A 27575-nucleotide genomic window follows, 5' to 3' on the forward strand; every position below is an offset into this window, starting at 1 on the left:
GTCAGAAATGAGATTTATAAAAATTTTGAACTAAACGTTTACCTTCTGCAATAATCGACAAGTATCAACTGAGAACGAAAACTGTAACCCCAAAACACGATGCTTCAACTTCGCAGACACACGCAAATTCTATATTAAACTAAGGTTTATGAGTTAGTATAGTAAATTATACCAGCGCACGAGTTTAAGTTTGTCCGATGTCTCAACACACGTTGAGATAACCCCAACTGTGAAATCTTCAACCCAAACATTGTACCGTAATACTTAAAATAACTGACACATTTCAAACTCCATTGTTTGGAAAAATTACAAAGAAATTATAAATTACGTTAAATATTATAGTTCATCCGTGAATAACATGAACATATGGGCGTGGCATATCGATGGATATATAGAGTGTATTATCTTCGCTTGCCACGCTCCGATATGTTAACCTATCTACACCTTCGTGGATCGATAACGTATTTCATTGCTTCGGGTATGTGAATTTAACTGAAAGCAGCGACAAGCCATCAAGTTGTTCAAATTTGAACACTGCTCCTACATGATCGAGACAAGGGGAGTGCACCAGTGGAATGGACACGTAAATAAAATAATCTTGCACTGCCGGTCCATGTTTGCGCAAATACATCCTCCCCTTCAAGTACACCTGTAATTCGTAGTCGTACTTTCGATGTTAACTTACAAAGAGTCCTTCTTAAGTCAATTGCCTCCGCCATTTTCGGACGATGTACAACGCACAGCTGTTACACGCTATGGATTGGATGGTATACATAATATATGAGGCAACTCTTGAAATCCAATGGATGTCGCTAGTACAAAGCAGTGAAATATCTGATCGATCCACCAGTGTATCGATTGGTAGACATATCGGAACCCTGGCTAGCAAAGATGAATAAGTACCTTGTAGTGATGCTAAACAATGATGTGGAGTGGTACATTTAAAAAAAAATAACTAATTTCACAATGGAAAGGAGTCGTCCATTAATTATGTCAACAAAGGGGGGAGGGTTGAAGAAGTTTGACAATTGTTGACATGGGGAGGGGGGAGTTCAAGATAAACTGACGTCAACAATGTCATTTTTTACAATAAATTTAATAAATCAAAAAATAGGAAATTAGTTGGTGCGTTGGTATGGCACACACTCGCTCGCCCGTCAACAGCCCACCAGTTTAATCCTAAACCGGTTGAGCTCTTGCCAACGAAGTCATAGTCTTGCATCATCATATTTTGTTTTTATTCAATGTAGATTGTAGACTGTAGACAGATTAACCACATATGGTATTAATCTGAAGAAATTAATGAATCAGCCACTATGCCTATTATAACAACTGAGGAACATCTGGCTTCCCCATGGGAAGATGATAGAAGCTAGAATATAAAGTCTCTATTTTTTCATGAATTCAAAGTGTTATAGTCAATTTAAAATCTGTTAAACAAGTAAAAAAAATGTATTAAAATTTATTTGTAGACCTTTTAATTTCCATAATTCTATTTTTAGCATAAAAGCCAGCCGTATGAAATATTGTTAGTTTGTAAGGGGGGGGGGGTAAAAAAATTGACAATTTTATTAGGGGGGTCACTGAAAGTTTGACAGTTGTTGACGGGGGGGGGGGGGGAGGGGTAAATAATTACCTAAAAATTGTTGACATAATTAATGGACGTCCCCAAAGTTGCAAATCTGAAATATGAAATAAGTAGAATTAGATTTGGTTTTCTTTTGACATTGATCTTTAAAAAAAATGTGGAACATAACACAACGTCTAATTAATGTGTATGAGAACAATCACTATAATATATTGTACTGTTATAGTAGTTTAGAGATCAGTCATAAAATAACTTAGAAGTCATGTTCACTTTGTTTAATCTTGACGTTAGAAAAATGCACCTTTTACTTGTATATGATATAGTCTATATGAAGGACGGCTCATGTTTCAGGAAACGGGGATTCTGCGCTGTGCTGTGTCGCCTGCACTCCAACAGCATAATCCAAACATCTCGCAAAGTGGCTTGAGCGCGAAAAGTAGATGACTGTGACCTATATTTTCCAGCGGTGTGTTGCACCCTCCAAGATACATATACCATCAAGTTTCATGACATCCTATACAACACTCAAAGAAATTGGGCTGAAAGCAAAACCTTAGCGTAATTACTACAGCATAAAAGTAGGTCCCTCTGACGTACTTTTGACCCTGGTGAGTAGTATCCTACAGGATGAATACAACCATAAAGCTTCATGACTGTGCATGCACTGATGTCAAGGAAACCAAGATAAACGTCGAGTATCTGAAATAGTTCACTGTGGCCTAATTTTGCTGGCAAAGAGTAGCACCCTACAAGATAAACAGCCCCATTAGATTTCATTTCAGTACATAAAACAGCATTAAAGAAAAGTACCCAAATGCTAAAAACTAACGAGAAAACAACGTCAGAAAGCAGTACTTTTGTTTCCACTACGATTTTGCATGCAAAACAAAAATCTTACTGATGTCTGGTGGACATAAAGGTTTTGCGATAACGAAACAAACACGAACAGAAATTTTGCGATAAACGTCAAAACAGACGTTTTACGTTCCTTGTGAGCTAAGAGCTTTCATTTTATAGATTTAGGCTAGAGTTTATTCAATTCTCTGAAATTCAGATAGTTAACAATAGACCGATCCATTCTAAATGATTTTTTCCAAGTTTCCGATGGCTGGATAGCTGCTCATAAGCTACAACAGTGACTACGCAAATAAAAATTTGTTGCACGCAGGAAATAAAAGAACTGATGGACATCCATTCACATATATATATATATATATATATATATATATATATATATATATATATATATATATATCTGTACGTTAAAAAAATCCCCCGTGAGCTTCGGACAGATGGGTATAGCATTTAGTTTTCGTTTCAAATGACTGCATGCAAACCCAACACAAATGAATACGGCAGATGCGGCACTTCATATGATTGCAGCCATCATATTTCTCAATGGGGACAGAGCATCGTGGACACAGCTTCCTTCTGGCCCTATCTTTTTCCATCCATAAATCAATCTGATTCTCTGGCCTTTCTTCTGCTTGGTACATGGAACATGTAAGTCCATTATGGTACTGGACATGACAGGCAGTACAGATCTTTTCTTGACATTCACTGCATGTAAATGGTGTTCCTTTGTCTGTGACCCTGTAAACCATATCACAGTCAGGTGTAATACAATAACGGAATTCAGCTTTATTTTTCCCAACAAAAGAACTAAGGGCAGATTTCATTAGATCTCGTTGCGTAGTACATCCTTGACGAATGAGAGCAGTGAAGTCCTCCATGACCAAAGGCTGTTCACAGTTTTCTGCAATACATACAATTGGAAAGTTCTTATCCTGGATGGCAAACTTCAGCTGGTTCTTGATGCATTCACCGCAGTAAGGATGTCCACAGTACTCGGAGTGATACACATCAGAAAGTTCCACAGGACAAAGACAAACTGGGCAGTCTGGCATGCCTGATGCTTCATGATGAGGACCGTCACAAAGGCTATCACAAACGTCTTGTATCAGATGTTCCACCTTTCCAACAGAGACTTCGTCCCCAAGAACATTTATTATATGGTTTTTTAGATCAAGTTGTAATGATTTAATCCCTGTGTCTTCTTTCAAGTGTTTCATGTCCGTGCCATATTTGGAAATGATCCCTTTCATCAAACCACGTGGTTTTCCAACGCCTTTCAAATGAATTTGCTTTTCGATGAGACCCGCCAGTTCCTCTAAGTACATATTTATATCAGATATAGCTTGTACTCTTTTTGCCTCTGTACCCTGAACAGATATTGACATTGTTCTGTTATCGATATAAATAATTGTCCCAGTTTTTCGCTCAATTTTCTCCATTTTAATTCGTCCATCCTTGGTAAAAAGTCTTCCTATTTCCTTTCTTTCTCCACATTCTAAGACATCTCCACGAATGATGTCATGTAACAATGCTCTGACACGAGCTAATGCTGTGATGTTATCAGTTTGAACATTAATAAAAACGTTTCCTCCTCTGGATTCTTTGGTTCTAACTTGAACATTTGGAAACGGTGAGATAGTGGATTCAATCGCGGATTCAATATCACTTTTTATAGCCTCATATACATTCTTCCTAATGGCGATGGATGTTTCTAACTCGGCGGAAACATGTACGGGGTAGGAACCAAAGTTTGGTGGATTTCTCTGCATGCCCTTCAATGCAGTCTGTCCTTCTTCTGGATTGCTGAAACTGACTAAAACTGTATATCGAATGCATTTCTGGTTTTTCGTTGGATCAGGTACAAATCTGATGTCAAATAATCCTGGTGACACATACTCCAACACTTCCTGCTCTACATTCCTATACAGTGAATTGTACATCCTTTCCGAAACTTCTGCATCTTTTCGAGGGACAACAATTTTTCCTATTCTTTCATCTGCTTGTACTTCAGACAGCCCAAGAAGTGTCGCTAAAGCATCTTTGATCTTGTCCTCTGTGATGTCATACTGTAAACTTTTCAAGTACAACTGATTTGTTGTGTCGTGGGAATCGTTACTTTTAGCCTGTTGGATGGATACTGAACGGCCATCAATAATTACTGATTTAGCCGCCAGAGCTTGCACCACATCCTCAGGCGAAACCATTCTGACATAAGCAAACCCCTTGGCAGGTCTTCTCCACCAAGTTAATTGAATATTAAAATCCTTGGACGTGATCGGGCTTGTTTTAGGCTGGAAAGGAACGGCTTCGAAGAATTTGTTTGCAGAGGAGGGAAACAGATCAACAGCATTTTTGGCATCTGTATCTTTTCTGAAGGTTACAATTCCCCACGCGCTTGCATTCTTCTTGCTTTTCTTTGAAAATGGCTTAATATGGACTATCTCTCCGTACGGGGAGAATATCTCTTCAATCTCTGATACCTCAACATCTTTATCTGATAACAATCTTTGCTTCACGACGATAGTCCTATACTGGTGAGACATGAGCACATTAATGATTTCACCGCCCGCTCCCAAGATGATTCTAACGCTCTCGTCTGAGTTTCCAACAGACAACTCTACAGATTCCTTCAGCAGTGGATTCCTTAATTCACCTAGCATGTCTTCAAGAATTTTCACAGTGTGTAATTCATCTTCTTTGCAACAGTACAGCTGTATTTCTCCGGTAACCCTGTTGGCATCAATAACAACCGTTCTGTTTTCACATGCTTTACTTAGTGTTTCCTCTGCTTCTCTTCTGTTTTGATGCAGGGGTCCTATAAACTGTTTATTTACTTTCGTCCCTGTCCAGTACGATCTGACCAAGGAAACACGCATGCTTTCCATTGTACTCTTGTAGGTTTGTAGAACGTGAGATGGTAGTTCCATTTTTTCTGTCTCGTCCACTGGAGTGACATTGGTAACAAAATCGGTGTAAGTCTGAAGAATCTGTTCATACACAATAAGTTCTGGATTGAGATCTAATGGCTTCAATACTGATGACGGATGTAGCTGAACGTGCTGGAGGTTCTTCAAGTTGAAAAATCCGGCCTTTTCATGTCCAAGGAAACAACATACATTTTGCTTGAAAATATTCACCAATATTTTCTTTAGTATTTGATCTGCCTCCTCCACTGGCTTAAACTCAAAAAGAATATCTTCTTTCTTGTCAGTCTTTAGAATAGTTCTTAATTCATTCACCGTCTCTCTTATAGCCTTCATTGATTTAGCATTAACATAGTTTACAAAGCACCAATTCCCTTTTTGTTTTTCTGGAATCTTATTCCACTTTCTGTAGACATTGAGTAAGGTTAAAATGTCCCCTCCTGTGTGCGAAAATTCGACCTTCTTCATATCAGCTTTCTTTATTTGTTCTTGTGTACCTGATCGGAAAAAAACTCCACTCCCTCCACTGAAAGAAGCTACGACGAGTGCTTCCATTGGGATGCCTTCCTGTATTCCCTTCTTCACTAACAATCCTTGTCTAGGTTCAATAGGCAGCTTTGATATCCAGCGTCCTAGGTCTGTGATTTTGTTCCCGTCAGCTGCTCCTATGTCGTAAAGGGTCTGCATAGCATTCATAAGTGTCTCTTGTTTTGGTGATTCTATAAAATCGAAAGCGAGAGGATCAACTCCAAGCTCCAAGAGTTTCAACAGGGCTTGCCCGAGGTGAACTCTCAAAATCTCAGGTTTGGAGCCTTGTTCCATAGATTCGTATGTTTTGGAATCGTAAAGTCGATAACATTTTCCCGGTGCGGTCCTTCCCGCTCTTCCTTTCCTTTGTTCCGCCGAACTCTGGCTGATTGGGTACACACTAAGGGAACTAACATTTCGCTTTGGGTCAAGGCGCATCTCTTTTGCCAGTCCTGTATCTACAACAAATCTAACTTCAGGAATTGTGATGGACGTTTCGGCACAGTTTGTTGCAAAAACAATTTTTCGCCTATTTGGTGGGTTCGGATGAAAGACTTTATGTTGTTCTTCGGGTTGAAGCCTCCCATGCAATGGTAGACACAGGAAAGACTTGTCAACAGGACATCTTCTGACGAATTCTTCGCAACACCTTTGAGTTTCGCGCGATGTGGTGACAAAAACTAATATGTCCCCATCCGGTGGTGAGTTTTGCTTGTGAATGTCGAACGCTGTATTGATGGCCAGATTTACATAGTCTTCAAATGGATTTTGGCCATCCAGAGGGTTCAGCCAAATTACTTCAACGGGAAATGTTCTACCATGCACACGAACAACTGGACATATGTCTGGTCCGCCAAAATATGAGACAAATATATCTGGATTAATTGTTGCTGATGTTATGACCAGTTTTAAATCAGGTCTCCGTTTCAATGCAGACTTGATCATTCCCAATAACAAATCTGTAAAAACACTTCTCTCGTGCGCTTCGTCTATGACTATGCATGAAAAGCCTCTTAGTTCTTCATCTTTAAGGCACTCATTCAGCAGAATTTGATCTGTCATATATAAGATCTTTGTAACATTCGTTCTTTTCACTTTCATGCCAACATGATATCCAACAACTTGTCCAACACTAGATGCCATCTCTGAGGCCACATAAGTGGCAAGGGTCAAAGCAGCTATCTTCCTAGGCTGTGTACAGCCAATTATACCATTTTCTCCTAATCCTGCTTGGTAGAGATACTGGGCTATCTGCGTGCTTTTTCCTGAACCCGTCTCGCCCAGTATCACACACACCTGTGAATTTATCACTGCATCCAATATATCCGACTTGCGGGAATACATTGGCAAGGCATTAGATAGTCGCCTGCACTCCATTCCAAAGGCCGTTCGAATGTCATTTATTTTAGTTTCAAACTTGACACAGTACTTAATCCACTCAAGCTGTTTGTGAACGCTACGGATGTATGAGCGAAATTCGTTCTTTTGAAGTTCAAGTTCTTTACACTTATCTTCAATTGCTTTCATCTCTGCTTTTGTGCTTTCAAATTCCTTCAACGCTAGTTTTCCACTTCTGCATCTCCGTTCAAGTCTTTTAAACGCTGAACTGTTCTCTTTTATTTTTGACTCGTGTAATTCCAAATATTGTGTGGCCTGGTTAAGCATTATTTCCAGATGCTGTTCAAATCTAAACTCAGTTTCAGACGAGTTCATTACGATTAATTCCCTTTCTTTCTCTTCTGGAAAGTAGGTAAGTAGTTTTGTAGTTGACTTCTTATTACTTTCTCTGAGCAGACTGCGTGCTTTAGCACCTGCAGCTTTGCTGGGGAAAGACAGTGTTACTTTTATATTCCTCTGTCCTTTTTCTGCAACATTTTCAATACTTTCAACTCTAATATTGTATCTGAACGCATCTCCAAGTCTGTATTTTAAGTATTCTCCCATGTTTGATCCCACTTCAGCTTCATCGCAGAAGCTGACACATAGTAATGAAGGTTTAGATTTTATCGACTTGGGATTCATTTTGACTTTCTGGTTTATGTTTGTGTAATCTTGTTTCCTTTTCTCCTCATTGCCAGCAGAGACACCTTCCGTTTTCTTTGATTTGATGTCAATAACCCGTTTTAGTTTTGAATCAGTTGTCGAAGTTTTCTTTCTTTTCGAAGCGTCTTGTCCATTAATGTCATTCACATTTTCATTTTTTTCGGAAGAATCAAAATATTTTTGCACACTTTGGAAAGGCTTTTGCTGCAAAGGTTCGTTCTTTTCACTATCGAATTTATTCATTTTATCTGAATCAGTTCGATCATGGGATATATTGGGTGTCCCATCTGAATTTTTGTCCTTAAGGTCTGGGACTTTATTTCTTCCTTTTCGCCTTGATTGATTTCTAATATAACTTAGTTTATGGTGGGACATATGTCTCTGCCGATGCAAAATACTGTCCTTATTTTCCATTTTCCTTTTGGGTCCATTTTTGTCAATTTTCCCAATTTCTTTGGACTTTTCAAGTAAATCTCCACTCGACGTAGTTTTTTTCATATATAACAGGCCCGAATCTTCACTGGGAAAATAATTAACTTCATTCTGGCTTTCTACCATTGCTCTTAATTCTAATAATGAGCGCTCCTCCTCATCGTCTGATTTCCTTTCTGAACAGAACTGAGATGGGTCAGGACACTCTTTACCACTCTTTGAGACCGATGACTTTGAGTCTGCCTTAGCAAATTCGGTTTCTTTAAACTTCAGCGAAGGTGCAGGATACTTCATTTTAATGTTACTGAGATATTCTGACTGTTGTCTTCGAAATTGATTAGATGCTTCTCCTCCTTGCATAAAAGGATTAGCTTCTTCGGAATTATCAACGATCTTGTTCTTTCCCTTTGCTTTCTGTCTCGTATCTTTGCCAAATACAATCGGTATACTCCCAGTCCTGTAAAAGATCATTGATTCAATTGGAAAATCATCCACTGGTTCTGTTTGAAAGCGTGTATTCCCGTCGAGCCAAGCCGTTTTTCTTTCTGATATAAGCATACTAGATCTCCTACACTTGGGTGTTGACTTCTGCCTTGTGACATCAGAAGTATCCACAGACAAAACAGAGGCTGCTGTCTCTTCATAATTAGCCATGTCCATCGTGGATTTATTCAATTATATCTGATAAAGAATATCACATATGATAATATTATAAACATTTATATGAATCGACTGATTTATTGATGGGTAATATTCGTCATTTCTATGTATACGTGCATGGTAACTCCATCATCATAACATGACTTGATGAAAATTTAGCACTAGCTTCAAACATTGTGATTAGTTCATGCACGGACTAGACAAATAATTACTATCATTTTGAAAGCTTTCATATGACGTCATATGCTGATGGAACTTGTACTTTAGTACGAGTTTTTGATACAAATCTGCAAAACTAGAAGCCAACATGGGCTTACAAAGGTCTTTGTAGTAACAAAACTGTGTTATTTGTCAGTTTTAGCTTGAATTTAAAGTACAAGATGCTTTCTTTTCCAAAATATGATCATGAGTTCTACGTTTTGCAACATTAGAATATGGTTGAAAGTGATGTTCTGCTACATTTATATAACTAAATATGATAAAATTATTAAAACTGATCAAGCATTCTCTGACAAAAATTATTATAATTAATTAAATTTAATTAGTATACTATTTGAAAAGGTAATGACTGTCATATGGAGGCAGATTGGCATAAACCACATAAATTTTGAAGTAATTTAAATCATGATTTTCTTTATCCTAGTCTGTCTTAGACACTTAAACGATTTTTACAACAAGGTATTTTCTACAAATCTTGTACAGTGAAATCTGTTTTGAAAGACCACTGCTAGGTGCTACATTATCAATGCACACATTTATTGATTATATAACATTGTGACCTTTATGAGGGACCACCTGCCTTGAGTGACCATAATTTGTTGCCAGAAAGGGTGGTCTTTTAAGGTTTTATGGTATAAGCTTATTAAATCAAAAGTCTTTCCAATGAAAGTGTCCATAATGGATAGTGTACCAGCATCATCTACAGAATTTCAAAGGTTTGGATGACATAATGCAGTCTTATGAATCTTTTTGACTGGTATCACTATTTTATGCTCGTAGTTAAATTTTGAAAAATGGCCAAAGTTAATATATGACTAAAGACAAGCCATAAGAAAATGACACAAAGAAGACATCAGTCCAATACCATTAGATAAATTTATGGACTTAGCACCATATATATATATATATATATATATATATATATATATATATATATATATAGCCAGTGGCGTACACAGGGGTGTGAAGGGGGCAGTCCACTCGGGTGACAGAAAGTATAGGGGGTGCCATAAGGACTTGATGTCCTGTGTTTCTTGTATAAAATAAAACGCAGTATTACCTGTTCACTTAATCTGTACTATCCTGTATTTTTTTAATTTCCAATTTGCTTATGACAGTACTGTAATATTTAGACAAATATTTTTCTGTATTTTAATTTTAAAATTAGTGATAGGGTGCCAAAGGAAGAATCCATCCCAGGTGCCAAATACTTTAGGTGTGCCCCTGTATATTATTATACAACATTCTTAATCAGATTCACAGCCTCAGGCCAAATTTCTCAAGGATTCCATATAGAATACTTCAGGAATCCATATGGAATAGATATGGACTGAAAAACTTATGGAATCAGACAATTTATTCCATATTAATTCCATAAGTACTTCACTGCAAGTTGCAAGTTTAATCCATAAGCACCTTTTCCCATATGAAAGCAGGCTCATGTATTATAGCATCATGGAAAATACTCTCTGAAGAATTAATAACCTAAACTATCTGATTCAAATAGACATACTGGTGGGAATTAGAGTACATGTATAAATCAGTGTAGCTGATGTGGAAGGATGGATATCTACTGATATAAATTTGAAGAAAACACATGCATGTCAGTTTTTTAAATTTATTTCCACAGATGTTTAAAAACAGACAAAGAGATGACCAAAACTATCTGATTCAAATAGACATACTGGTGGGAATTAGAGTACATGTATAAATCAGTGTAGCTGATGTGGAAGGATGGATATCTACTGATATAAATTTGAAGAAAACACATGCATGTCAGTTTTTTTAAATTTATTTCCACAGATGTTTAAAAACAGACAAAGAGATGACCAAAACAGTAGAGAAAATGTAAACATGATCAGAGTAATAATATCTGGTAGTACAAGCATAGATGAATATTTGGGCTTAGAAAATTTGGTGCAATGTGGATTTTGGGCTTGATCTGATGTTTACTCTGAAAAATAATTTTTTTTTGCTTCCTATTAAAATACACTCTACAAAAATCATACCCTAGTGAAAATGTGATTGAAATTTCAGCAAAATCACAGAGAACATTTATTGACATTAACTCAAATGTCCTTCTTCCCTAAATTTATGGTATTTTAGGAGATTTTACCAAAATTGAAATTTCACCGACTGCCAAAATTTCTGAAAATATAAGTGGGAATTTGTGATTGAAATTTCACCGAGTTTGTCCAAAATTCTGAAAATAGGCTCTTCTTCTGACGATTGCACACTCATTATTCCCACTATGAAAACAAAGTCATATGGACAATGTTCTTTTGCATACCAGGGCCCAGCAATGTGGAATGAATCGCCCAATGAACTTAGACACAAAGACACAGTGATCCCATTCAAGAGTGCTCTTAAAACTCACTTATTTTGACTGCAAGAACAAACTTAAAGACCTAATATTGTTTCCTACCTTAAATATTTTCAGCATGTTTTTTATGTTTTCTAATTTCATGGTGTGGTTTTTTTTAATCATATCATTATAAGTTTTTTATGTTATAGGTGCTGTCTAATGTTGTAAAGTGCTTAGAGCTTCTAAAGATAAGGCACTATACAAAGCCCTCATTATTATTATTATAATTTGTGATTGTAATATCATTGATATTTCCCAAAAAAATATCAATAAGATATAATAATTTTTTTTCTTGTACAATTGGAATGATTATCAGCAGCATTTATATTTCCTGTTTCTGATAGCTGTAATTTTATTGTTTATTTTGGGCACAATAACTTCTTTCCACATCTTTCCTTGTTATATTTCATTTTCAAATTTTGTTGTATTTTTTTGTTTAACTTCAACTGGATTTAACTGCCCTCAAACAAATTTCTTTGTTTTCCGTTTTAAAACAGAATTTCTCTTTTCTCCTGACCTGAATCTGATTTTCTTCGATACGGACCCTATTTTTAATATCGTCTCCGAAATTTCTTGTTTTTAATAATGCTCTATCCGCTCCCATTCCGCAACTAGCTTTCTAATAAGTATTTGTTCCGTTTATTATTTAAAAGATGATCGCTGTAAAGAGCTTTCTGATTGGTCAAAATTTTGTATTTACCCAATGAATCGTTGCGTAACGGAAACTGGTGGGAATGAGCATGCTTGCTAAACATGGCGATTTAAATTTTCGAGCGGGATACGAGAATGAGTAACCATTTGAAAAATGTGTGGCAATGACAATAGCTTGAAAGCAATGTCGATTTGAACGTAATTGGTCAATCTGTATGAAAACTGAACGCCAGCACTAGCATTTTGCTTTTTGTGCTATAAAGAGCTTTACTTTAGCGGTTAACGTGCTTAAATCACAGGGGCTCGTTTCGTTGCTTACAATCGACCCGTCATACATGTACTACTAACTACAAGGGGAGGACACTTCTCTCCTTTCTCGCGCAACCCATTTAAGAATAAACGTTGATCTTTCAAGCTACGCTTTGCGTAGGTTAAAAAATTTGGTACCGATATTTAGCTCAGGCATTCGACTGTGTATCCTTATCAAAAGTTTAATTTAATGTACCTTTAAGGAATTCCAAATCATTTTCCTACGGTACCGCTGACATGGTCCTGATCGCGCCCGCTTAATATTCAAGAACAAGGCGCTGAATGGAATACTGCACTCTCATTGGCCAATCTAAAATGACGCGCGATGGCTTAGATTTGTAATCGTAATATTTTGATTGGCTGAAATACATTGACATATGGCGGGTGTTTTCAATGGGCTGATAGTGTTGCTGATGCTGGCACGCGTTTGCAAGACGGAAGGTATCGTACACGCCGCAATTCATGATATTAGGGCAGGCTGCCACTGGTAAAAGCTTCCTAGTTAAAAATTTAAGCGAAAGACTGAAAGAAATAGGAAAAACAGTTTACTTGACAGCCAGTACAGGTATAGCTGCCTCTCAGTTGCGCGGAATGACACTACACTTTTCGGGTATACAGGACGGTCGTTTCCCCGATGATTTTTTGATAGATCAGATTAAAAATGATGAAGATGTGATAGTTGATATTAAAAGAAGGATTATGAATGTTGACACTCTTTTTATTGATGAAATTTCCATGCTATCTCTTTTATTGTTTCTGCAAATAGAGAAGTTGTTCAGAACAGTAAAGAAAAGCAATTTCCCATTTGGTGGCATTCAGATCATTGTTTCTGGTGATTGCTTTCTACTGAAGCCGTTGCCAGATAATGTGTATTATGATAGAGGAGAACTCATTAGCATTTATGAAAAGATTCACAGCCTGATTCCACATCATTATGTTCTGTCACAAGTACACAAACATACAAAAGGTAATTTGAACATTATATTTTAATAACAATAGACCTCGTGTGAAAAAAGAGGAAGAGATAAAACAAAATAAAAAATCTTCATTATCTTTTAAAATTTTTTTATTTCTGTTCTTTCTGTCATTTTCACCAATATTTGGATGTATATGTGTAAAAACTTAAACACACATGCAAACACACACACACATAGAGAGAGAGGAGCTACCTAAACATAATAAATTTTTAGACAGTAATACATGTAGTCCTGAAATTCCTAAATTTGTAACATTTTGCATCATGTTGGGCAGTCAATGAATAGTCCTGATCACTCAGTTTTTCTTTGAGATAGGAATGATATTATCAGTATATCACCAGTGACAATACCAATTTTCTTTGAACACACTGGTAACAATAAACTGTACAAATTTTATATGCACCTTCCTGTTTAAATATACAGTACTTGGAATAGAAAACAGATGTTGCAGTCAGTAATTTCGTCTTCATTTCATACCATACTTTTACTTTCTCTGATTTTCACACCAGCAATTATGTGTCTTACACCAAGTTATCCACAACAACTCAGACACAACTCAAAAGAGAACTTATACATGTTTGTGAGTGTGAGAGAGACAGTGAGGATGGATACAGATTAATATATATGCACAAACATTCACACATATTTTGATTTATGTAGTTGGTTACATATATGATCAAAATGGGTTAGTACAGATTTGCATAAGATGTGTCATATATAATGCTTTTTATGCAAACCTCATCATGACAATGAAATTCCCATCATATAACCATATATAGAATTAATGGCCATTTAGAGACAAATAAAAACATGCAGATGACTTGTCAGAGGCGTAGCTATGATATTTTGCGCCCGGGGACGAACTATAAAATTGGCGCCCCAGCCCCCTCCCCGTTTAATCACATTTTTGAATATTACCCTTGTTTACTTATTATAATGTAACGTTGTAAGCCTCATTTTGGCGCCCCTGTACCTTGGCGCCCCGGGACATATGTACCCCCCTGCCCCTCCCAGCTATGCCTCTGTGACTTGTACCCCTAGGTCAGTGTCTATACCCAAGGGTCATATCCCCTATGTCAGAACTTATAAACTATTGAGATTCACACTATGTTACCATATATAAAATGACTGATCATTGAGAAAAAATGTATGCATGCAAATGAAATTGACCAAGGGGGTATATCCTTATTCTAAACCCCCCCCCCATATATTAATAACTGTTAAGATCACACAAACACACACACACATATGTATGAGCATGCAAAGATGGAGTCACACATCCAGCTACTTGCTCTTGATCTTTTAAGGACCTGCTCAAGAGGCAATAGGCTCAAACTTGGGACTTTGGGATGAAGGTCAGAGCAGGTAAGCATGGGAACACATGCATATTACAAACGCAGCCTTTTCTAAATACATTTGCAGCAAAGTTTTCGCATTGCAATTTTTACCCAGGTGACATGTTTAAATTTGCCTGTGAAATAAATAAACAAACAAAATACATAGTTCACACATACTTGTTTTCTAAACACCTTACAGGAGACTTAATCAAAGCTGTACATGAACTAAGTGAGGGTGTACAGTTATCTAAGGACACAGAAAGTCTGTTACAAAGATTGGAACGTCCACTACCACCTGGTTATCAGCCCTTGAAATTGTTTGCCCTAAATTATGATGTTGAAAAGTGCAACTCACAATTTACTGGATATGGAAGGTAAGCGCAGATCCCTTATTAACTTATAATGTCAGTTGCTTGCAGTAGTTTTTTATTGTGCCTGTCATAAGTTTCAATTTTTTTGGAAACACTGCTGCCATACAGGGACTGTTCCTTAAGTATGCATTTCTCTATATTTATTTATGGACTCCAGCTTTCCATATGCCACTGAAATCAGGTCTGAGTCACATTAAATTCATCGTTAAGTTCACAGTTAAAGTCAGACCATTGCTGTTATGCTACAGCTGTAGCATCAAGAATAATTTCTTGAAAATGTTGTCTACATCAGTCCTGACTGCTCCAGTGGCCTAGTGGTTAGAGAATCTGCCTCAGATGCGGCAGGTTGCTGGTTCGAACCATGGCTGAGTCATAACAAAGACTTATAAAAATGGTGCTTAGATCTGCCTCACTCGGGGCTCTGCATTAAGAGGTTAGTGTTAGGACTAGTCAACCTGGTGTCACTGTAATGTGACTGGGTGTGATCCTCATGCTACATGTCTGTGGCGTGATGCCCCAATGCTAGATATCACTATAAACTGCCACACTTCAGACATCATAGTGATGTGACTGAATTTTGTTTAAAAGTTACGTTAAAAATCCAAATCTCACACACACACACACTACAGCAGTCCTGATTAAACCCATTTTCTTTTCACAAACAAGGTTACATTTAACAGCATACATAAATATTCTTCTTCGGTGTATGCTGTATGAAAGCAGCAAACTTAAACTCTTAGATACTCCTGCTTTTTTTCTCCTCTTTGTTAAAGGTTCATTCATATAAAAAGTAAATTGTTTGGCTGCAGCAATGCCACTGTTTGATTTTCTGCCTCTAGATTTCAGTGACTGTCCCAGTATGACAGAATTGACCATTAAACAATACGTTGAGTAAGAAGGATGTGTAGCATTCCCTTTGTGAAGGCCACGTTCTTGACAGAAGTGATTTTCCAATATGTCAGTATTAAACCTTGATGGCATTACCTCACCATGAGGGAAGTCCTCAAAATGTCTCTTGCATATCTCATGAGATGTTACTAACAGAGATTCTACATCATCACAGCATTGAATTGATAGTAAACTTTTTGATCTTTCACCCTTGGCTATGCTTTCTTGGCTGATATATGCCAGTTTGTAAACCATTGTAAAATATGGTACAAATACTGCAGCCACTCATCATTAACAATCTTGACAGGTCTATGATCTCTGAAAATAGATATCATTTTACTGGTATTTTCCAGCAGTTCTCTTGTACTGTTAAGGTGTGATCCATCCGGTAAGCTTGCCTGGTAACTCTTCATCAGGAACAGAGCATTAGAATCCAACATTTCTTCAGCCAGATGATTTCACATCTTCTCTGCTGAATTTGGATTCAAGTGAGCATCTCAGACTTTGTGATGTATTGGTCTGCTGTGCACCTCCTGATCCCAGTGAACTGCACTGATCCAGTGTTTCCACAAAATGTACTTTCCATTCAGTTTCAGCTTCCTTGTATGAAGACCCTTTAAGTCACCACTTTTCATTACACCATTTCTGATTTTTTTTCATATTATGCGAAAAGTCCTGGGACATCGCTACTGATTTAGTTTGATTCACTAAGTTTACAGCCATGTATTTACTGTCTAATGGATTCCTATTGAAATGAGATTTTATAAATAGCCTGTTTTCTTCACCACTATCCTGTAAAATGTAATCTACAGAAAATCCCCAATCCTGCAACCTAGCAATGACATCCCATATCATGATGTGCAGTTCAGAAGCTTTCAACCTACATGTCGGATAATGACAAATTGGGAATCTGAAGCCAGTTTATCCCAAGAAATATATCTGTATTACTTCTGTTGCTAGCTTTTGTTCAACTTTTCCCTGTTCTACAGTTCTCAGATCATTGCCTTCAGTGTCAACCCATCCAACTAAATGAGGCTTGCCACCTCTCATATCCAGTACAAGATCCTGTTGAATTTTTGTTTCATCATGAATCAAACCATCAGCCCATCCCTCCTCAGGAACATTTGCATCTTTTGCAGCCTGATACATCCACAGAAAAAATTCATCCTGTGGTCCTGCTTCTTGTGGAACTCTGTTTTTGTACCTTCTTAAATGCCGACCTGTTGGAAGGATCATCATTGTACTGTCTACTATATCCTGGTATGTTCGTGGGCTCCTTACCCATAGTGCCAGGCAAATGCTAATCACTCTCTTATTCCATCGTCTTCCATTTGGACTATTTGCCTTTAGAGCAGCAGATTGAGACTTAAGTAAAAGTTTCATATCCTCAGGTGCATTGGGAAAGCACTGTTCTAAACATTTCTCGAGGTCTTTGCTATCTTCATCACTTAGTTCAGCTGTCTCCCCTTTGTCATTATCATGTGTGCTTGGCTCTTTCAATGTGCTGTGACTCTGACAGCGTCGACAATACTTGGTTAATCCCCACGGAACAATCTGATGACAAAATTTGGAACGCAGCACCCATATATAATTATCTGAATTGTGCTGTTTCACCTTTTCAGTTACTGTCAGTGAAGTTTCAGGTATAGAGGAGTCCAGTTTTGACACACCACTGCATACAGACATCTTCTTGACAATGTCTATGATCCTCTGCAGACATTTCTGTGTACATGAAAATTCATTGCTAATACCTAATTTACTCAGGTCAACAGTTTTGTTTCTTACAGTAAGTGTCCACCTTGTTTCTGATATATTGATTGTTTTCATGATAATACTGCCACTGACATTAACTGAAGATACGACATCAATTATCAAATCTTTCAATGAGGGTAGAATTGTCACATCTCTAGGAATACAGGTTCTTAGTTCATCAAAAGTTATCTTTACATCATTCAGATAATTCTCTTTTGAGATGTAAGAAAGTCCCTCATAAAATACTTCCTTCTTGCCTGAATTGCGTCGTCTGACCTTTTTTATATGAGGGAAAAGTTTTAATAAAAGTGTTGAAAGTGCCTTTGATGTTACACCTTTACAGTCTTTCATTAGGTCACTAAATATTATAGTCCCCTCTTGATCTTCTTGGAGTCTTTCTATCAACATGCAGTAAGAAGAATGTCCTGACATACATGAGTGATATAAACCAGAGTATCTTTAAATAAGTGGACATACATCCAAAAATTGTGTATTACCCCAAAAATAATGGAACACTTGAATAATTCCAATGAATATTTCTGATAAATAATTCCTCTCTGACTATATTATTTGATTAGAACAACACAACTGTAAAATTGGATTATTAAAATAAATTCCTTTATATACTGATTGTTAGAAAAGAATGAGTTGGTGTTTACCATTAAATGAACTACCTATATATAAACACAATCACCTGATAATATTCTAAAAAGAAAATGGATACTTGGCACGTCAGTAATTCTAATGGAAGAACCAATCTAACTGTAAATAAAAGCAACCCCGACATCCAGTTGTATGTAAACTACATGTATACAGTTACAAATTATAGTTACGGATAAAAGTTAGGCATGTTTTCCAAAAAAATTTAAGCATGACTTGTACATAACACTGTTATTAAATATATATTTATATACATTTCATTCTTCATATAGTGTAAGTGGAAAATGTCTTTTCAGATACAGTAAAACATTCTTTAAAGTATGTACATAATCAAAGTGTGTGTATGTCAAAACTTTTCTTCTTTTATCCAGGTGAAGTCAAGGTATATCACAGCGCAGGTGAAGGTGATACAGCGGCATTATTGTCTTGTCGAGCTGTGAAGCATTTGTACCTTAAAATAGGAGCTCCTATAATTCTGAATGTGAATTTGTCAGATGAACTAGTAAATGGACTCACAGGGATTGTTGTTGAGATGCATAAGGACAGTGCTACAGTGAAGTTTCATAGAACTGATAAGACAACTGAAATAAAAAGATACATTTTTACAGTCTATAAACCCGAGGAAGGAAAGACTATTGCCTGTAGGAAACAGTTGCCTCTTCAGCTTGCATTTGCATGAACAGTGCATAAAGCACAAGGAATGACAATAGATAGACTTGAAATTGATTGCAGAAACATGACAATGCCTGGACAAATTGGGGTGGCTGTTGGCAGGGCAAAATCAACAAAGGGACTTAGAGTGAAGAACTTCAGATTCTATCTAGTCAGAAGTCAACCTCAGTTTATCAAGAAATTTTATGAGTCTCAATGTTGTCCAGTTGATGAAACATGCTGTAGGAAGCTTATTTCTGTAGACCATTCAAACTGTCCCGAGAATTAACAGGGGTGTACCAGAGATGCTGACAACAGTGATGATACAGATGATGTGGAAGAGAAAGATATTGAAAATGACAGTGATGAAGATGAAGAGGTGATAAAAACAATGGATATACTTGAAAGTACTTTCAAACAAACTTCTGATAGTCCAGTGCCTGCAGCAATAAATATAGAAGAACTGCCAGATATGATTACTTATAAGATCCCACATACTCAGGAACAGAATGACTTAAATACTGAAATACATGGTATTAAAGCCAACAAGCATGTCTCTGAGTCTTTTGCCAGAAATATTTACTTCAAGCTCAAATGCTTATTTCAAGACACTGTGTCAGAAGGAAACATCAGGAACCAAGCATTGACTTCATTTTATGCTGCAGTCACAAAGTTTATTAGTACAGAAGAGTACAGAAGTTATGTAAGGCAGCTTTTTTTGTGTACAGATCTCAGGTGTATCCATTATAGAGTTGCTTTTAAGATATTAATGAAGCTGAGAGCAAAACTTGTGGCTGATATCTCTGATCCATTAAAAGCAAAAGCAATAGAACAGTCACAGAAAGAAGGAAAAGTCTTTGAAGATACAAGCAGTGGAAGAGCAAAATTGAGATATATAGTGGGTTGGTGTGTTGCATCACTCAGACATAGAAAAAGAAGTGCTGTGAGAAAAAACTTGTACAGCAATAATTCCAGAGATTATGTGAACCAGTTGTACTACCAAGCAACAATGTTAGATACACTCATCCAATATGAAAGTGACCTAATGGAAACATCAGAAGATAAGGTTTCCATGATTGAGATACAGAGAAAGCAAAATGTAAGGAGTGGTCTGTGCTTTGTGAGTGATAAAACCTTTCATTTCTTCCAAGAGTTAGACAAAGTCATCAGAAAACTTGAAACAGTAGAAAATGTAAATTTGTATGGCAAAAGCTTTTATGACTTTGTAACATCAAGGGTTCTGCTAAATGAGACACTGAACCAACAGTGGTCACAGATCTTTAACATTGAAGATGATGAATATTTCTCTGTACAAGTTCAGAAGTTAAAAGAGGAGGTAGTGAGTAAGTATTTGTTAATGTCCTCTGCACAGTTTAGACGAGAATTCAAGAGAAAAGTTAAGGCTAGGAAGGAAGAAGCACACAGGAAGCAAATTCAAATGAGAAGAAACAGTAAAGTAAAAGCTTCTTCTTCAGAAGCACATGTAAGCTCTAAGCAAAGCCAATTGAGGAAAGACAGATCAGATGATTCTTCCACCTCAGAACCACAATCAAGCCTGAATAAACTAGTAAAAAGGAAAGCAGTAAAGAAAAAGACGGGAAAGGGAAAAGGGAAACGATCAAAGACAGCTAAGTGGCCATGTGGAAGATGTCAGGAGGACTGTATAGTTGATAGTGTTTGTTGTGACATGTGTGATACATGGCATCATTATGAGTGCATTGGTTTGCTCGGAGATGAACAGGAGCTTCAGGAGGAGGAATGGATATGTCCAGACTGTAGACTTTCAGGTGACGTCATAAAGGAATAATATTGGCAATATCATTATTTATTAGTTCGAGTACTACCAATAAGTGCACTAGAATTTTCAATATTTCTCATAATTGCCAATCCCTGTGCTTCCCAGCTATGTCAATGGGAGTAACTTCATGCTATGGAAATATGTATATAGTGTTTGGATCAGTGTTATATTTATGACCTACATGCATTCAGTATATTACAACATGAAGTTAATTAGAACTTGCAAAATTATGAATGTAGGAGAAAAATGTATTTACACATTTTTCATGGTCCAATGGATTTATCCTAAAATCCATTATATAGGTAATATAATGGCTCTCAGTTATGATGCATACACATTTGAAGATACTGAAAAACAGTGTCTTATGCACTCTTCTCCACATAAGAGATAATATCAAATTCTAAAACTTTTACGAACATTTCTGATGAACATCAATCATATTCCATAGTGTCATGCCATTATATTCAGCAGTGTTAGAGGATATTCAGAATGGTGGATTGACAGAATGGTACATGGGCTGCGACAATATTTTCTCCCCCTGTGTAATCTTTAAAAAAACCTATAATAATATATTCTCTTCAAAACAGCGATTGAGTTGTGATCATGCACCCAATACCCTCATGAAATGCCTCAGTGACAATTAAACTTTGGCAATCTAGTGTACTAAAAAAATAATTTATAAACAATGAACAATGTAAAGATATTATGCTTAAAATCCTAACATTTTAGACATGCAGTTAGTAGGAAAGCACTTCTAACACTGCCCCAGTCAAGCTGGAATACCTATAGGAAATGCTAAATTTCTCAAATAGATTAACCACCCTACATTTGGTACCAAATAATTACAATCTTAGAAATCTGTAAAATACATGTTGTAAATGTTCTCATATAATTAGTTAATGATATATTGAAGCCCAACACTGCAGTATCTCTTTCAGAATGCATGGATATTTTTGTTGCATTCTGCAGGCAAATGCTGAAAACATGCACATAATTTATAACAGAAATGATTAGGACTAAACTGATGCATGTCACTGTATTTAGAGGAAAGGAAGGGTATTCTCATGATGAATTTTCATATACAATGATACATGTATCAATGCATGCTTTAAATCTCAAGTCTGAAAGGGTGCTTTAGGCAAGCTGCAGAGATTTTTCAGAAATGGAGAGGTTTTCTTTTATTTACATTTTCTATTATTGACAGATATTTATGACAAATCACTTTCATGAGGATTATATATATATATATATATATATATATATATATATATATATATATATATATATATATATATATATATATATATATTTGCAAACAGTTATGATCTTTACCTTTAATAAATTTAAAACAAAAGATGATCTTCACATTTTGATCATTCTTACCATGAAACAATGTGTGATTACATCATTTTTTTTTATCCGTCTGCTTCTGCTGGACACTCGAGCAATTTAAATTTCCCGGAATAACTTATAAATAGGCGCGTACGTCATTTTCGGTTGGCCAATGAGAGCGCAGTATTCCATTCAGCGCGTTGTTCTTGAATATTAAGCGGGCGCGATCAGGTAAATGTCGAGCGGTACCGTGGGAAAATGATTTTGCATTACTTAAAGGTATGATATTTAGTCAAACGTTTGACAGTGATACACAGTCGAATGTTTGAGCTAAATATCGGTACCAAATTTGTTACGTTATGCGAAATGTGGCTTGAAATAACAGCGTTTATTCTTAAATGGGTCGCGCGAGAAAGGAGAGAAGTGTCCTCCCTTGTATTTATTATATAGTACATGTATGACCGGTCGATTGTAAGCAACGATACGAGCCCCTGTGATTAAAACAATGACACACACACACACACACACACGTATAAAACAAGAACCATCCACTGGCCCGCGGAGAACGAATTGTATGCTATGCGGCAGTCATAGTATGCGTAAATACCAATTTGCTTATCGAAGCAATCGATGTTTCTGTGTGAACACTAGTGAAATCGGGCTTTAAAATTTCTTAATCACCCTTTGTGATGTCATTGTTAAACAAGTTTCGTGTCATTGTCATGTTTAACTCGAAATAACTTACCTAAGTACTTTTAAAGAGCTCGACTTTACCGGTTTAATAAGTGGCATGATGTCTGTGATTTACTTTCGATATCGAAAATTCCAAATTGCTCTCTAGTGAAGTGACTGAACTACGAGACATTCGAAACATCAGGATCAATCTCGCGGATCCTCGAATGCAACGTCGCTAGCTAGCTTTCGGATGATTTCGACTATTTACGAAACAAGGATTGCCATATTGATCTCGGTCAATCCTACACTTAGTATAAATATAAAAATAGCAGATGTAGTCCAAATGTATTGGGTTTCCATTTTGGTGAGAATTTTCTGGCGAACAAAACGTTTGATTTTATGTAAATTACTGCACCAACATGCATCCGAGGTGTATTTTTGTCTCGCAGAAATAGCTGAGGCAGTTCCGAATGAAAGAGATAAGAACGAACTCGCCATCTTGGGAGCAGTTTGCGCAAACTTGTAAATTCCATCCGGAACGTCACACTCATCTGTACGAGATTAAGGGGGCGCTAACCAATTAATATGTACTTTAGAGAGAGTGACTTATGTAAGTTGAAGTAGTTCGCATTTAAAACATGCACAATGGTGAGAATGTTGGCATACCTATATGCTACAGTAATGTAATGTGGCTGACATTTCTTTGGTTATTGTACTTTTGAAAATTTTACATGATTTAAGCACACTGCTAACTAACATGACTGCTCCCTTGTGTTAAAAAATCAGCCTGAATTAGTCTAAAGTACACTATACAAAGCAGCTATTAAAATAGGGAAAATGAATTTTGCCAGACTAGACAATACCAGCTTCTGAAAGTGCAATGAATGAATTACCAAATATATAAAATGTAAAAAAAGTTGTCGGCTCTTTTTTATACAATTTACCTCTTAAGTTCAGGAAGTGAAAATGACCAAGTAGAGCTAGCACTTTTGTGAAAGATGCACATTTGAAGTAAGGCCAAGCTGTTTACTCTATAACCCATAGTACACCCATCAATCATACACCAAAATAAAGGGAATTAAAGGGTCTTTTAATTATACATAAGATATACAAGGTCTTTTCTAAATAGCCAGTATAACCAGTGAGGAAAGCTGGGTAAATTCTTTTTCTTTAAAATCCTAACTATGCAAAATACGCAACTGTAGAGCGCCACCTAAAACAAACATGTTTTACTTGGTTTATGAACTTTCCCCTCCATCTAAACGTTAAATTTTTCTAGTGATTTTTTTAAAAAAAATTTTGATCATTTATTTTTAGTTTAGGTTTACTCTTTTCAACTTGGAAAGTACTGTACCTTATTTGAAAAATCACCTAAAGCAGTTAGATTTCTCAGTAAATCCGTTGCATTTATCCGAAGTTTTATGTTACACCTAATTGCCATGAGATAACACGCTTCAGTCTTATAGAATACTCACAAGATGAGCCCTGTGTTTAAAAATCGGTTTTATACTTCAGTACTTGCATATGTTGGTAGGAATACATCAAATACATCTCGTGGTGTCGGTAAGATAACAGGTCAAAGTCCTACCTACTTTCGGTTTATCAGTATTGATAATTTCCAACTGACGTCATCATTGACATTCAGTCTATCAAATACCGATATATCATCCTTTCGTTGGTTTATTGAATCTATTTCAACCTTTTGGATCTTTGTAATTGATAGCGAAGAAAAGCGTTCTAGCTTGCTCTTTTTGTTTTAAAACTAAATATTTTTAACCATAAACATGTTGCAATGTATTCGCAAGATTATTCCAGATTAAGTTTGAGAAATTATATGATGACGAAATTAGACTCATGTGTAAGGCAAGATGAAAGATTAGACATGAGTAAACCAAATGTTTTCACCAACCGGATACGGGCGTCAAGCCTGTTGTAGCCCGTATGTAAAATTTTTCGATTGCAATTTCCTGTAAGGTTGCAGCAAATTTCTGTTCTGTTGTGTGAATAATAAATCTATATTTATTCTTTACGATTTCCAGAAATATCAGTGGCCAAAACCAACCCAACAAGCTTAGTTTGTAGCTGTGCGAACTAGAGGAATAAGAACACCAACAAATAAGAAAGTAAGAAAAAAGTGAAGTCACTCCCACAGGCACTGTTTACATGTCTGGTATATATTTAGAATCCGTAATCATTTAAACGTAGATGTCCAACATAAAATGTTCGATACAAAATAGGTTTTGATTAAATGAAAACTTACTAAATACCTGACTTGCTATGTTTCCCTAAAATAATTGAAATATCTTTGCCAATGCTTCTACCAATAGGCATATTTTAATTGAATAAGCAGTATCCGCTTAAATCATTATTTGCTGTAAATAAATCATGGTGTTGGCCAGAGATCAATTCCCTCCGCATTCCAATTGTCTCCAAACCTTGACCAAGATACATATAAACTTGAAAGCACGGATCTGATAATTTTCGTTTCGTTAAAGTTTCGTAAAGTATATATATATATATATATATATATATATATATATATATATATATATATATATATATATACACACACACACACGTGCCAACTGTGGCTGCAATGGTGGTGTGTTATGAAGTGGTATTGTGTGAAGCAGTATAACCATCCCGCCTGAGGAAGGAAGAATATTTGGTCGTATTTTGCCAACAGGAAAGGACCGCTTCGGTGGATTAGTGGTAAGAGCGTCCGCCTCGGATACGGAGGTCGTGGGTTCGATCCCCGGCCGAGTCATACCAAAGACTTACAAAAATGGTACAAACAGCTGCCTCGCTCAGCGCTCTGCATTAAAAGGTTAGTGTTAGGACTGGTTGGCCTGGTGTCAGGATAATGTGACTGGGTGGGACATTATGCTACATGTCTGCGGCATGATGCCCCAGTGCTAGACATCACTGTAAACTGCCACACTGCATACATCGTAGCGATATGACTGAAAAATTGTTAAAGCTTCGTTAAAAATCCAAATCACACACACACACACACACACACACACACCAATAGGAAAGGGCCAGGCCAGTGAATCTGAAAAGGGTAGGGACATGGTTTATCGTCGACCAGAACACAGGCGCTACATGGCTTGACCAAGAAAAGGATCTATCTCTCGATCGATCGATCGAGTAACGACACGCGACCCCGACCTTGTCTACGACCCAGTCGGCGACAGTTCGTCAAAGTCTGCGACACAGCCGACGTCTCTGCGACCCAGTCAGCGACACAGTCGGCGATTCAGCGATCCAGTCAGCGACAAGAATCCAGGAATAAGACGATATCCCGCTGGGGTAGAAATTTGTCGCACTCTGGAGCGCCAGTCCTCGTACAGATATAGCGAGGTATCACTCCAAATTCAAAAACATATCCTAAAGATCACGAGATAGCGAGACTCTGGGTAGTGTAGCCGAGGCGGTTTCCGCGACAATAGCAACAAGTCTGAGGAAAACTAAACATTAAACTGTGACTGTTACTAGCAACAGAGTCTCAGCAAAACTAAGCATTAAGTAAGTTTTTCAACTGAACAAAATGTAAACAATCCCCAAATTTCGCCCTTTACACAATCTTATTTCGCGAAATCACATGGTGCTGTTAGGATAAATGTGTCAGCTACAACTACGTCATTATACCATTCGTTGATGTCTGCACCGACTCAACAAGAGATGCTATGAATGATGACATTACTATATTCCACAATAAAGAATTCTGAATAAAGTTCATTCTCCTTCACACTTAACACAGTATATAAACTAGTCTGTATGGTAATCATGTCAAATACAACTTCAATACACAGATAAACAGTTTCTAAGTGTGCATACGTACAGTGTAGTTACGCAAGAGTTGTTGTTCTTGAATTGCGAGTATTAAAAAATGGCGTTAACGTGTGCTGTGAAGTTTTAACTGTAGGAAGTCAAGTCATATTTCATTAGGCAAATAAAAAATAATAATAATAAAAATGTCTTTCAAGTTGGCGGAATGTCACTGTTTCTTACTGCCGACCCTCGACTTTCTCCCCAATGGTATAAAATTTGTTTTTTTTATATAAAAAAAATCACATAGCCAAAATTGATTTGTTTATATATAGTCTGACTATAGTTTGTTTACCCCTACCGATTTCAATAACGAAAACGTTTAATGTGATAAAAAGTGCACAGAACTAAGTCAACTGAATCATTGATTTATAATTTCTAACCTGACTGTGACCAGAATGGCACTAATACTGGCATCCCCTGCACCTTTCGTGCTTAACGGACTTTACAAACTAACAAACGGGTTGGTGTAGTCAGACTATAATTGAGCCGGTTTTGCTCAGTACTTTGAAGTGCTGGAAATATTATTTGATTAATAGATAATGTTTAAATAAAACAAAATGAAACCACCCCATCCCCGCCTAACATAATATTAAAAACAGTGAAATAGGAAACACACAGCACAGCCTTTTTCAGTCAAAAACAATATTTTATTTCAGAAGCCATTTGGTAAAAATACTAATTTGTGTCTAAATAGCTTTTCTTACTAGTATTTAAAACCGAATTAAA

At 36.7% G+C, this 27575-nt stretch overlaps 1 protein-coding gene across 1 annotated transcript; it reads right to left on the reverse strand.

Moving 5' to 3' along the window:
• Positions 1 to 1848: 1848 nt before the first annotated feature.
• On the reverse strand, positions 1849 to 23515 carry LOC149799132 (uncharacterized). Its single transcript, XM_089958190.1, has 2 exons — positions 23086 to 23515; positions 1849 to 9051 (listed from the first exon to the last, which is right to left on the reverse strand). Exon 2 carries the CDS (start codon positions 9028 to 9030, stop codon positions 2851 to 2853), a length of 6180 nt encoding a protein of 2059 aa, XP_089814316.1. The 5' UTR covers positions 9031 to 9051; positions 23086 to 23515; the 3' UTR covers positions 1849 to 2850.
• Positions 23516 to 27575: the final 4060 nt, after the last annotated feature.

This window comes from Sinohyriopsis cumingii, chromosome 5 (genome assembly GCF_028554795.1).
Source record: "Sinohyriopsis cumingii isolate HCF-2022 chromosome 5, ASM2855479v2, whole genome shotgun sequence".
In the NCBI taxonomy this organism is placed as follows: Eukaryota; Metazoa; Mollusca; class Bivalvia; order Unionida; family Unionidae; genus Sinohyriopsis; species Sinohyriopsis cumingii.